General features: G+C 51.5%; 1 protein-coding gene across 3 annotated transcripts in view; it reads left to right on the top strand.

Moving 5' to 3' along the window:
• The first annotated feature begins 10,286 nt into the window (after window positions 1-10,286).
• Window positions 10,287-13,113, top strand: part of nuf2 (UF2 component of NDC80 kinetochore complex) — an 83,301-nt gene continuing 80,474 nt past the window's right edge. Inside the window, exon 1 of one of the 3 annotated variants that reach the window (XM_072511498.1) lies at window positions 10,287-10,427. Coding sequence is in view for 1 of the 3 variants with exons in the window: in XM_072511497.1 (XP_072367598.1) it covers window positions 10,430-10,445 (16 nt within the window). In the remaining 2 variants the exon portion in view is untranslated. Of the gene's footprint in view, window positions 10,446-11,239; window positions 11,515-13,113 lie in introns of those variants that run through there. The other 2 variants (XM_072511497.1, XM_072511499.1) reach the window with 2 other exon arrangements.

The following is a 13,113-nucleotide window of genomic DNA, read 5'->3' as shown; positions in this document are numbered from 1 at the left end:
AGTATGTATGTATGTTTGCACCATGATGTTTACCTGAATATCGTGACGGGGGTTTTTCCCTATTTGTATTTTTAAATGTTATATGGGGAGTTATTGTACATGGGGGAAATCCAATGTATAATTTCTGATTGTTGTGTTCTTGTTTCTTTCTTTTTGTTGGGGGGGGGGGTTTGTTGAAAATTTGTTGAAAAATTTGAATAAATATATTTTTAAAAAAAAGAAATTAGGAAAAAAGGGACAACTGGCCTATTTACATTGTTATAAAGATTTCACTTTCTCCTCGCTGTAGTTGGTGTTCCCTCTTCTCCACCCCCGTCTAACCTCGCCCCATCCCCCTTGTCCCCTCTCTGTCTCTTTCTCCCCTCCCCCCCCCCCACCCTGCATCCTGAAAACCAGAACATATGGATATGGTTGGCTGGATCCCCCCGACACCGCTCACATTCATTCTCCACCTCCAGGAAGAACGCACTCCTGCGTGTCCTGGTCAGGTGCACCCTGTGCACCACCTTTAATCACATTAGGCTTTGCCCTGTGCAGAGCTTCAATCCAGAGTCATCCCCCCCTGTCTCCATGCCCAGTTCCTCCTCCGATTTTTCTCATGTTTCATTCAGTGGAGCCCTTACCTCATCTATGCCAGCGCAGTTACCGCCCCTTGGTTCGTCCTGAGCAAGTTGTTTCAGTTGGGTATCTGGGGGAATGTAGTGGTCTCCTTGTGTAGGAAGTTCCTGAGCTGCAGGTAGCGGAGTTTGTTCCCTTTCAGGAGTTGAAGCTTCTCCACTAATTCCCCCAGAGTTGCCATTATCCACCTACAGATCCCTTAGCATCAGCCTCCCTTCATCTTTTCTCCACCCTTTGTAGGTAGCTTTGCCAGGACAAATCCATCCTTTCTACAGATGGGGACCGCAACAGACATGTCACTGTGTTTGAAGTGGTGTCTGAGCTGGTTCCAGGTCTTTAGTCTGGCAAGTACCACGGGCTCCTCGAGTACTTGGCTGGGGGCAATGGGAATGGGGCAGTGGCCAATGCCCGAAGCGACGTCCCAATACAGGATGCCCCCTCCACCTGCATCCATTCCACCTTCGGCTCTCCCAGCAACCCCAACACCCTTTCTGCGTTTTCTGCCTAGTGGTAGAATAGGAGGTTCAGCAGAGCCAAGTCCCCCATGCGCCACCCTCTTTGTAAGACGGTTTTACGTATCCTAGAGTTCTTTCCTGCCCAGACAAGGGGCATGATCAGTTTTTCCACCCTAGTGAAGAAGGATTTGAAGATGAAGATTGGGAGTGATCTGAATATGAAAAGGAATTTTGGCAGCACTTTCATTTTTATTGTCTGCACTCTTCCCGCCAGGAGAGTGGGAGCAAGTCCCATCTCGGCAGGTCCATCTTCACCTTCTCCTCCAGGCTGGACAGGTCAACTTATGGAGCCTTGCCCAGTTGTGAGCAATCTGGATCCTCAGTTACCTGAACTTGGTTTGGGGTAGTTTGAACGGCAGCATCCCCAGACTGCTCCTCCCCCCCTGGGGTTTCACCGGGAAGATTTTGCTCTTCCTCAGGTTTAATTTGCATCCAAGCTCCCTTCGGGGTTCCATTGGCTAGTGGCTCAATTGCCAGAGCGAACATCAGCAGGGACAATGGGCATCCCTGCCTCATACCTCTATGCAGCCGGAAATATTCAGAGTTGGTGGTTTTGTCCGTTCGCTCGCCATGCATTTCACCCATGAGGTTGAACATTAGCCCAAACCCAAACCGTTCAAGCACATCCATGAGGTACTTCCATTCTACTCCGGCCTTCTCAGCATACAGAGAGATGATTACCTCTGGGTGTCCTCTCCAGGGTTGGGTTATAATCATGTTCAGCAGGTGTCTGACATTTGCCATTAGCTGTCTGCCGTTGACAAACCTGTCATTCCAGTTTGGAGCATATATACACACAAGTACCACCGGGACCCCACCATTACATATCGCCCTCCTGAGTCCATCATCGAGTTTGTCGCTGTGAATGCTACTTTTTTGTTGAACAGTTTGGCCAGCCCTTGCCCTTGTGTTGAAGCGCTCATAAGTCTGTCCTATCCAGCTTTCCTTAACCTCAGTCAGTCTTTCTCACTTTAATCCGTCTCCTGTAGAAAGGTTTTGTCAACCCTCAGGCTTTTTAGATGGGTGAAGACTCTGGATCTTTTCATTGCCCCGTTGAGTCCCCTCACATTCCAGGTGACTATTCTGACGGGTGGTTACTGTCGCCCTGTGGGGTCAGCCATACTTACCTCGTGGGTGCGCCCCTGCAATGTGGTTTCTCTTCGTTCATGGGCCATCCAAGATGGCCACCATCATTCTCTTGTTCCAGTCCTCTCCATGTGTGTAACCAGTGTTCTACCCTCCCCTGCCCCATCCTGGGCCCATTTGCCTGTGCGGTGTCCCCCTTCCCTCTCCCCCAATGTCTTTCTCCCCACCTTTTGTCCATCCCCTTCCCATGCCCCCCACCCCCCAGCTTGCAGTTGTACCCTCTCCTCCTGCCAGGCACCCTCTCTTGAGGTGCAGTGAACCCCCCCCTCCCTCCCCATCTTCCCGTGCACTAGCCTGTGGTGGCTCCCCCCTGGAAAAAATGTTTCTTCAGTTTTGTACCTGTCTGATTCCACCCCCCCCCCCGCCTCATCCCCTGCATAGTTACCCCCCCTTCCCCCTTGGTTCCTGTGTATCCACATTGTCCTTGTTCTCCTTTCACTGCTTCTTCCTGAATCCGTCCTTTTGGATGAACTCGTTCGCTGGCTCCATCGTGTTGAAGTAATGTTCATTGTTGTTAAATGTAACCCGTAGTCTTGCCGGATACAACATTCCGAATCTCACTTTACTTTTAAACAGTGGGTTTTGGCCCCATTATATTCTGCCCGGTGCTTGGCCAGGTCGGCTCCTGATGTATGCGCATTGTGTGTTCTTCCCACTTGCACGACTGTGTGCTTCAGCTCAGAGCCATTCCTTATCTTGAAACTTGAGAAGTTTCGCAATTATTGCCCATGGTGGTTCTCCTGATTTGGGCTTTTGGAGGAGCGACCTGTGGGCCTGATCCACTTCTGAGGGCTTAGTGAATCTTTCCTCCCCGACCAGTTTCCCGAGCATCTTCGAGACAAATTCTGTCAGGTTCTTACCCTCTGCACCCTCTGGTAGTCCAACAATCCACAGGTTAAGCCGATGGGACCTGTTGTCAAGTTTTACTCAATTCCCCTGCTTTTGTACTCTATGTCCCATTGATAAAGCTTTGTATGCTTTTTTAAAAAATATATATTTTATTAAAGTTTTTCGATCAAACAAAAACAAAAATTTCCCATTTTACAACTTTGTAATAATATATACATTGATCGTTTTTTAAATAAATAATATGCTAACTAACGGCAACTGCCAACAACAAAATAAGAAACAACAGAAATAGGAACTAAAATAGTAACTTCGTAAAATCTAATATAAATAACTAATATATAAACACACACATAAAACCCCTCAGGACCCAAATGAGTCCTCTCTCCCCCCCCTTCCCCCCTGGGTTGCTGCTGCTACCTTTCCTAGTTTCCCTTATCGCTCTGCGAGATAGTCGAGGAACGATTGCCACCGCCTGGTGAACCCTTGAGCCGAACCTCTTAGTGTAGTGCGTACTTTATCCGCTCCAATTTTATGAATCCTGCCATGTCGTTTATCCAGGCCTCCACGCCCGGGGGTTTAGCTTCTTTCATAAGTAGAATCCTTCGCCGGGCTACTAGGGACACAAAGGCCAAAACATCGGCCTCTCTCGCCTCCTGCACTCCCGGCTCATCTGCAACCCCAAATATAGCCAACCCCAGCCTGGTTCGACCCGGACCCCCACCACCTTTGAAAACACTTTTGCCACACCCACCCAGAACCCATGCAATACCGGACATGACCAGAACATGTGGGTGTGGTTCGCCGGGCTTCCTGCGCATCTCCCGCATCTATCCTCCACTCCAAAAAATCTACTCAGCCTTGCTCCAGTCATATGCGCCCTGTGTAGAACCTTGAATTGTATCAGGCTGAGCCTGGCACACGAGGACGAAGGGTTTACCCTACTTAGGGCGTCTGCCCACAGCCCCTCCTCTATCTCTTCCCCCAACTCCTCCTCCCATTTTCCCTTCAGCTCCTCCACCATCGTCTCCCCCTCATCTCTCATTTCCCTATATATATCTGACACACTGCCATCACCCACCCATGCCCCCGAAATCATTCTGTCCTGGATCTCTTGCGCCGGAGCTGCGGAAATTCCCTCACCTGTTGCCTCACAAATGCCCTCACTTGCATATAGCGAAATGCATTCCCAGGTGGCAGCCCATATTTTTCTGTCAGTGCTCCCAGACTCGCGAACGTCCTGTCTAAGAACAAGTCCTTCAATTTCGCAATTCCTGCTCGCTGCCAAGATTTAAATCCCCCATCTATCCTTCCCGGGAGGAACCTATGATTGTTCCTTATCGGGGGCCACACTGAGGCCGCCGTCACTCCCTTATGTCATCTCCACTGCCCCCAAATTTTCAGAGTTGCCACCACCACTGGGTTTGTGGTGTACTTTTTCGGGGAGAATGGCAACGGCGTCGTCGCCAGTGCTTTTAGGCTAGTTCCCCTACAGGACGCCATCTCCAGTCTTTTCCACGCCGCTCCTTCCCCTTCCCTCATCCACTTACATATCATTGACACGTTCGCGGCCCAATAATAATCACTTAGACTCGGCAGTGCCAGTCCCCCTCTGTCCCTACTGCGCTGCAGGAACCCCCTCTTTACTCTTGGGGTCTTTCCAGCCCACACAAAGCTCATAATACTCTTGTCCACCTTTTTAAAAAAGGCCTTTGTAATCAGTACAGGGAGGCACTGGAACACAAAAAGAAACCTTGGAAGAACCACCATTTTAACTGCCTGCACCCTGCCCGCCAATGACAGGGGCACCATGTCCCACCTCCTAAAGTCCTCTTCCATCTGCTCTACCAGCCGTGCCAAGTTAAGCTTATGCAAGGTTCCCCAGTTCCTGGCCACCTGGATCCCCAAATACCGGAAATCCCTTGTTACCCTCCTCAACAGTAAATCGTCTATTCCCCTGCCCTGTTCCCCGGGGTGCATCACAAACAGTTCACTCTTCCCCATATTCAATTTATATCCTGAAAATTCTCCAAACTCCCTGAGTGTCTGCATTATCTCAGGCATCCCCTCCACTGGGTCCGCGACATACAACAACAAATCATCCGCGTATAATGACACCCGATGCTCTTCTCCTCCTCTAAGTACCCCCCTCCACTTCCTGGAGCCCCTCAGTGCTATGGCCAGTGGCTCAATTGCCAACGCAAACAGTAACGGGGACAGGGGACATCCCTGTCTTGTACCCCTATATAGTCGGAAGTGGTCAGATCGTTGCCTATTTGTAATCACACTTGCCACCGGGGCCCTGTACAGGAGCTGAACCCATCTAATGAACACCTCTCCAAATCCAAATCTCCTCAGTACTTCCCACAGGTAGTCCCACTCCACTCTATCAAATGCTTTCTCTGCATCCATCGCCACCACTATCTCCGCCTCCCCCTCTGGTGGGGGCATCATCATCACCCCCAGCAGCCTCCGTATATTAGCATTCAATTGCCTCCCTTTAACAAACCCCGTTTGATCATCATACACCACGCCAGGGACACAGTCCTCTATCCTCGTCGCCATCACCTTGGCCAAAAGCTTGGCATCTACGTTCAAGAGGGAAATAGGCCTGTATGACCCGCACTGCAGCGGGTCTTTGTCTCTTTTCAGGATCAGCGATATCGTCGCCTCCGACATCGTCGGGGGTAGTGTCCCCCTTTCCCTAGCCTCATTAAAGGTTCTCATCAGAAGTGGGGCCAGCAGGTCCAAGTATTTCCTATAGAACTCCACCGGGAACCCATCCGGTCCCGGGGCCTTCCCTGCCTGCATGTTCCCAATTCCTTTTACCACCTCCTCCACCTCAATCTGCGCTCCCAGTCCTGTCATCTCCTGTTCCTCAACCTTCGGGAACTCCAGCTGGTTTAGGAAACGCATCATTCCCTCTTTCCCTTCCAGGGGTTGAGCCGGATATAGCCTCTCGTAAAATACCTTCAACACCCCGTTCACCCTCTCCGCTCCCCGTTCCATCTTTCCCTCCTCGTCTCTAACCCCTCCGATCTCTCTCGCCGCCCCCCTCTTCCTAAGTTGTTGGGCCAGCAGCCGGCTCGCCTTCTCTCCATATTCATACTGCACTCCCTGTGCCTTCCTCCATTGTGCCTCCGCCTTACCCGTGGTCAACAAGTCAAAGTCCGTGTGCAATCTCCGTCTTTCCCTGTATAGCCCTTCATCTGGAGCCTCCGCATATTGCCTATCCACCCTCAAAATCTCCCTTAACAATCTCTCCCTTTCTTTACCCTCTTGTTTCCCCTTATGGGCCCTTATGGAGATCAGCTCCCCTCTAACCACCACCTTCAGCGCCTCCCAGACCACTCCCACCTGGACCTCCCTGTCATCATTAATCTCTAGGTACCTTTCAATACATCCCCTCACCCTTACACATACCCCCTCGTCCGCCAACAGTCCCATATCTAATCTCCAAAGTGGGCGCTGTTCCTTTTCCTCTCCTACTTCCAGATCTACCCAATGTGGGGCATGATCTGAAATGGCTATAGCCGAATACTCCGTTCCTGCCACCTTCGGGATCAGCGCCCTTCCCAGGACAAAGAAGTCTATCCGGGAGTACACTTTGTGGACATGGGAGAAGAAGGAAAACTCTTTACTCCTTGGCCTAGTAAATCTCCAGGGATCCACTCCTCCCATCTGCTCCATAAAGCCCTTAAGCACCTTGGCCGCTGCCGGCCTCCTCCCGGTCCTAGATCTGGACCGGTCCAGCCCTGGGTCCAGCACCGTGTTGAAGTCCCCCTCCATTACCAACTTTCCCATCTCCAGGTCCGGGATGCGCCCCAACATACGCTTCATAAAGTTCGCGTCATCACAGTTCGGGGCATATACATTCACCAGCACCACTGCCTCACCTTGCAGTCTGCCACTCACCATCACGTATCTACCCCCACTGTCCGCCACTATGTTCTTCGCCTCAAACAATACCCGTTTCCCCACCAGTATTGCCACCCCTCTATTTTTCGCATCCAAGCCCGAGTGGAATACCTGTCCCACCCATCCTTTCCTTAATCTGACCTGATCCGCCAGTTTCAGGTGCGTCTCCTGAAGCATGACCACGTCTGCCTTTAGCTTCTTTAGGTGCGCAAGTACCCTTGCCCTCTTAATCGGCCTGTTCAACCCTCTCACGTTCCACGTGATCAACCGGGTTGGGGGGCTCGTTACACCCTCCCCCTCGTCGACTAGCCATCCCCTTTTTTAGACCAGCTCCTCACCCGGTTCCCACGCACCCGCTTTCTCCCCCGACGGCGCCCTCCCGTCCCGACCATCCCATCCCGTAACCGCTCCCCCTTCCCCTTAGGAGCAGCAACCCAGTTAACACCCCCCCCTCCCCCCCCCCCCCCCCCCCGCTAGATCCCTCTCTAGCTTAGTTGCTCCCCCCATATTGCTTCCGGAAGTCAGCAAACTCTGGCTGACCTCGGCTTCCCCCGTTTATCCTTAGCCTCCCATCATGTGAGGCCCCCTCCTTCCTGCGCCCCCTTTTCCCGCCACAATTTCCATAGCGCGGGGACAAAGCCCGCGCTTCCCTCTCGACCCCGCCCCTGATGGCGCAGCTCCCTCTCTCCTTCCCCCTCCCCTTCCCCACCGGCGCCCACATTTCTTCGTGTGTGTCCCCCCCCCCCTTCGAGGGGAAAGACATTTTTTTCTTTTTCTTTTTTTTCCCCCCGCCCCCCCATCTGATTCACAGTCCCTTGCCACCACCTCACTACTTCATTTCAAACACTCTTTCTCCAATCTAGTCCAACTTCTCCTCTTCGATAAATGTCCACGCCTCTTCTGCCGTCTCGAAGTAGTGGTGTTTACCCTGGTGTGTAACCCACAGTCTTGCCGGCTGCAACATTCCGAACTTCACTTTCCTCTTGTGGAGCACCGCCTTGGCCCGATTGAAACTCGCCCTCCTTCTCGCCACCTCCGCACTCCAATCCTGATACACGCGGATCACCGCGTTCTCCCATCTGCTGCTCCGTGTCTTTTTCGCCCATCTCAGGACCATCTCCCTGTCCTTGTAGCGGTGGAACCTCACCACTATTGCTCGAGGTATTTCTCCTGCCTTTGGTCTTCTCACGAGGACTCGATACGCTCCCTCCACTTCCAGGGGGCCCGTCGGGGCCTCAGCTCCCATTAAAGTATGGAGCATCGTGCTCACATACGCCCCAACGTCCGCTCCCTCTGCCCCTTCGGGAAGACCCAAGATTCTTAAGTTCTTCCTCCTCGAGCTATTTTCCAGGGCTTCCAGTCTCTCCATACACCTCTTATGCAGTGCCTCGTGCGTCTCCGTCTTCACCACCAAGCCCTGTATCTCGTCCTCATTTTCGGCAGCTTTTGCCTTCACTCCACGGAGCTCCATCTCTTGGGTCTTCTGCGCCTCCTTTAACCCCTCAATCACCTGCAGCATCGGCGCCATCACCTCCTTCTTGAGCTCCTCCACACATCGCCGGAGGAACTCCTGCTGTTCCAGGCCCCATACCAACTGGCCTCCCTCCGCCGCCATCTTGCTTCTCACTTCCCTTCTTTGTCGCTGCTCCAGAGGATCCTCCGTAATCTGGCCACTATTATCTCTTCTGTCCATTCACATCCGGGGGGGACTCCCTTCTATGTCGCCTCACAGTGGGTTTAGCCTTTGAAAATTGCCGTTGGGGCTCCCGATAAGAGCCCAAAAGTCCGTTAAAACGGGAGGTGCCGAAACGTGCGACTTAGCTCGTCATCGCCACACCCGGAAGTCCTTTGTATGCTTTATTAACTGCTCTTTCAATCTGTTGTGTCACCTTCAGTGACTTATGCATATGTACAGTAAGAAGTCTTACAACACCAGGTTAAGTGCTTACTGTGCTCACCCCAGTCCAACGCCGGCATCTCCACATTATGCATATGTACACCCAGGTCTTTCTGCTCACTTTAGAGTTGTACCTTTTATTTATTTTTTTGTCTCTCCATGTTTTCTTAACAAGGTTAATCACTTCATGTTTCTCTACATTGACCTTGTCCTTAGAGTTCCATTTTTATAGCACCTTTCACCAGCTACAGGCATCCCAAAGCATGTCACAGCTAATAAAGTGCATTTTTTGGAGTGTAGTCATTGTTATAAGATATGAAATGCAGCCAATTTGCTCATCGCAAACTCCCACAAATGGCAATGTGATAACAACTAGATAATTTGTTTCTGGTCACCTTGACTGAGGAGTAAACATTGGCCAGGATGATCGCTGGAACATGCCTAAGACAAGTCAGTTGAGTGCCGTGGTCATCTTCATCGGCACAGATAACGGATGACCACTATATCACAGTGGCCATAACTGTTCCTCCAGCATTCCACATAGGTCCACTGTCTCCTGCTTGGACTAGACCCAGTCTTTGGACTCATGAGTTCCGACATGTCCATGAAGCTAAGCATTTATTTGTAAAGCCTCTCAGCTGGATTATGCTTCCATGAACATTAGAATCCCTACAGTGCAGAAGGAGGCCATTTGGCCCATTGAGTCTGCACTAACCCCCCAAAAGAACATGCAACCTAGACCCACATTCCCCCATCCCGAAGACTCACAACCCCACCTAACCTGCACATCGTTTGGACACTAAGGGACAATTTAACATGGCCAATACACCTAACCTGCACATCTTCATATTTGTGGGAGGAAACCGAAGCACCCGGAAGAAATCAGATATGGGGAGAACTGCACCCCCCCCCCCCCCCCCCCCCAGTCACCCAAGGCCGGAATTGAATCCTGGCCACTCTTATTGCCCCCACATTCATGTTCGATCACAGCTTCATTACACTGATGCTCCACTGACCCCTGCAACCCTGGGCAAGAGGCATGGACACCCCAGTAGAAAGCACAGGGTGCCTACTGGCACATTTATGGCATTCTTGTGATCACACACGTGCTCGAGTGTGTAGTGGATGTGGGATATATTCCAGTTAAACAGTAAATGCTGCCAATACTCAGGGAGCCAATTTTATTTCAGACTTCCAGCACCCACAACATTTCACTTTTATTATTTATTTTGGGATATATTAGTTGTTACACTTGAAACACTTTATTATAGAGGCTTGTTGTATTCTGGTAGATGCTGCCGGGGGCGGGGGCGGGGTAACACAGCGCCTCCTGGCACTCGGGGCAGGGAACAGCGGCCTGATGGCCGCGCCTGCGCCATGAGCTCATCACGCTGGCAGTTGATGCTGGAAGCGCCAAGGTTGAAATTTTGAGTGCTCGGAGCGGCAGGTTGGAGCGGGGAAATTCAGCAACCTCGGGATTGCCGGCGGTATGTTCCGTCAATTCGGTACCCCGCCCCTCTCTCTGGAAGTTTTAGACGGTCTTTTATTAAGGCGTGTGGTGTGTTTGAATGTGACTTAACTGTGTCAATTGCGGCAGGACGCTGGCGGATCTTACTCTTTTGCGCAGGGTTACGTTATGTCGCCTTACTTTTTGCAATGAATTTTTTCTTCAACTACGATTTTAGCAATCTTTACATATAAAAATAGTTTTTTTCGGGAGGGGAAGGGGGGCGGGGTTGTCGAGCAGCCGGCTCCTGGCGCATGCTCGGTTGGGTTGGAGTGACCGGCCGGGACCCGTCTCTGGCGCATGCTCGGTTAGTGACGTGATGTCAGTTTCCAGCTGCACAATTCTTGTTGGAGTTCTGTGTGTTGATCAAGGTTACCTGCCTTATTTGCTTCTCTGTAGGATAAAACTCGAATGCAGAAGGGGAACAATTTTGCTAACGGGCAGGCTCGGTTCGCTCAGCTCCTGACCTCATTACAGCCTTTGTTCAAATATGGGCAAAAGAGTTGAATTCCAGTGACTGTCCTTGCCATCAAGGCAGCATTTGACTGAGTGTGACACCAAGGAGTCTAAGCAAAACTGGAATCACAGGGAGTCAGAGGAAAAACTGCTGGATGGAGCCATACCTGGCACAACGGTTGTGGTGGTTGGAGATCAGCCATGTCAGCTTCAGGACATCACTGCAGGAGTTCCTCCGGGCCCAACCATCTTCAGCTGCTTCATGAATGACCATCCCACCATCATAAGGCCCAAAAGTGGGAATGTTCACTATGCTTGGCACCATTTGTGGCGACTTGCATACTGAAACAGTCTTATGCACGTATGCAGAAAGACTGGACAATATCCAGTTTCGGCTGACAAATGGCAAATAACTTCTGTTCCACACAAATGCCAGATGTCCACCTCCTACCAAAGAGAATTTAATCATCACCCCTTGATGTTCAGTGCCATTACCATTGCTGAAACCCCACGGTCAACATTCTGGGGGTTACCATTGACCAGAAACTGAACTGGACTAACCATGTAAATACTATGGCTACAAGAGCAGGTCAAAGGCGAGGAATCCTGTGGTGGGTATCTCACCTCCTTACTTCATAAATCCTTTCCACCGTTTACAAGGCACAAGTCAGGAGTGTGATGGCATACTCGTCACTTGCCTGGATCAGTGCAACTCCAACAACACTCAAGATGTTGACCCCATTCAGGACAAAGCAGCCCGCTTGATTGTCATTTAATGCACAAACATTCACTACCCCGTGGTAGGAGCGGGAAGGTTGAGACCTGCCTGCGTAAGAAGTCCCGCACCTGCAGGTACCTAAACCCGTTCCCTCCCGTCAATTCAAATTTCTCCTCCAACTCCCTCAGGCTGGGAAAGCTCCCCTCTATAAACTTATCTCCCATCCTCTCGATCCCTGCTCTCTGTCTTCTCCGGAATCCTCCATCTAGCCTCCATGGGGCAAACTGGTGATTATTGGAGACCAGACCGATGCTTCCTCTGCTCCCACATGTCTCCTCCATTGTCCCCAGACTCTCAGGGCTGCTACCACCACGGGGCTGGTGGAGTACCATGCTGGTGGGAATGGCAGAGGCACTGTTACCAATGCCCCAAACTAGAGCCCTTGCATGATGCCGCCTCTTCACTCTCTCACATTGACCCCCCCCTCCACTCACCATCCTCTTCCTAATCATGGCTATATTCGCCGCCCAATAATAATTACTAAAGTTCGGCAGCACCAGCTGCCCCCCCCCTTCCCTACGCTCCAGCATCCCCCTTTTAACTCGTGTGGCCTTACCTGCCCATACAAAGCCAGAGATCACCTTAGTGACCCGTTTAAAGAAGGACCGTGGAATAAAGATGGGGAGACACTGAAACACAAACAGGAATCTCGGGAGGACGGTCATTTTTACTGTCTGTACCCTCCCAGCCAGCGACAGTGGGAGCATGTCCCACCTTCGGAAATCCTCCTTCATTTGGTCTACTATTCAGGCCAGATTTAGCTTGTGCAACCGTTCCCATTCCTGCGCCACCTGGATGCCTAGGTACCGAAAGCTACCCCACCACTCTAAACGGCAGCCCCCCCACCACTCTAAACGGCAGCTCCCCCAATCGCCCCTCCTGCCCCCTTGCCTGGACCGCAAACATCTCACTTTTCCCCATGTTCAATTTATAACCCAAAAACCGGCCGTAGTGGGTCCGAAACATATAAGAGCAGGTTGGCTGCATATAGCAAGACCCTGTGTGCCCCCCCCCCCCCCCCCCGGACCAGCCCCTTGAGGCTCTCACGCGAACAGCAGTGGGGAGAGGGGACGTCCTGCCTCCCCGATGAAGCCTAAATTAGTCCGATGTCAACCTGTTCGCCATGGGTGCCCGATACAGCAGTCTAACCCAGTCAATGAAGCCCCGTCCAAATACAAACCGCCCCAGTATCTCCCACAGATAATCCCATTCCACCCGATCAAATGCCTTCTCTGCGTCCGTTGCGACCATTACCTTCACGTCCCTACCCCCTGGGGGCAACATAATTACATTCAGCAGCCTTCTTACATTGGCCGCCAACTGCCTACCCTTGCCAAATCCCGTCTGGTCCTCTCCAATCATGTCCGGAACGCAGTCTTCAATCATTGAGGACAAGATCTTGGCCAACAGTTTGGCATCTACATTTAGTAGG

The sequence above is a fragment of the Scyliorhinus torazame genome, chromosome 7 (assembly GCF_047496885.1).
Source record: "Scyliorhinus torazame isolate Kashiwa2021f chromosome 7, sScyTor2.1, whole genome shotgun sequence".
Classification (NCBI taxonomy): Eukaryota; Metazoa; Chordata; class Chondrichthyes; order Carcharhiniformes; family Scyliorhinidae; genus Scyliorhinus; species Scyliorhinus torazame.
Note: the sequence above shows the minus strand (reverse complement) of the source record. Positions and strands in the feature narration are given on the sequence as shown.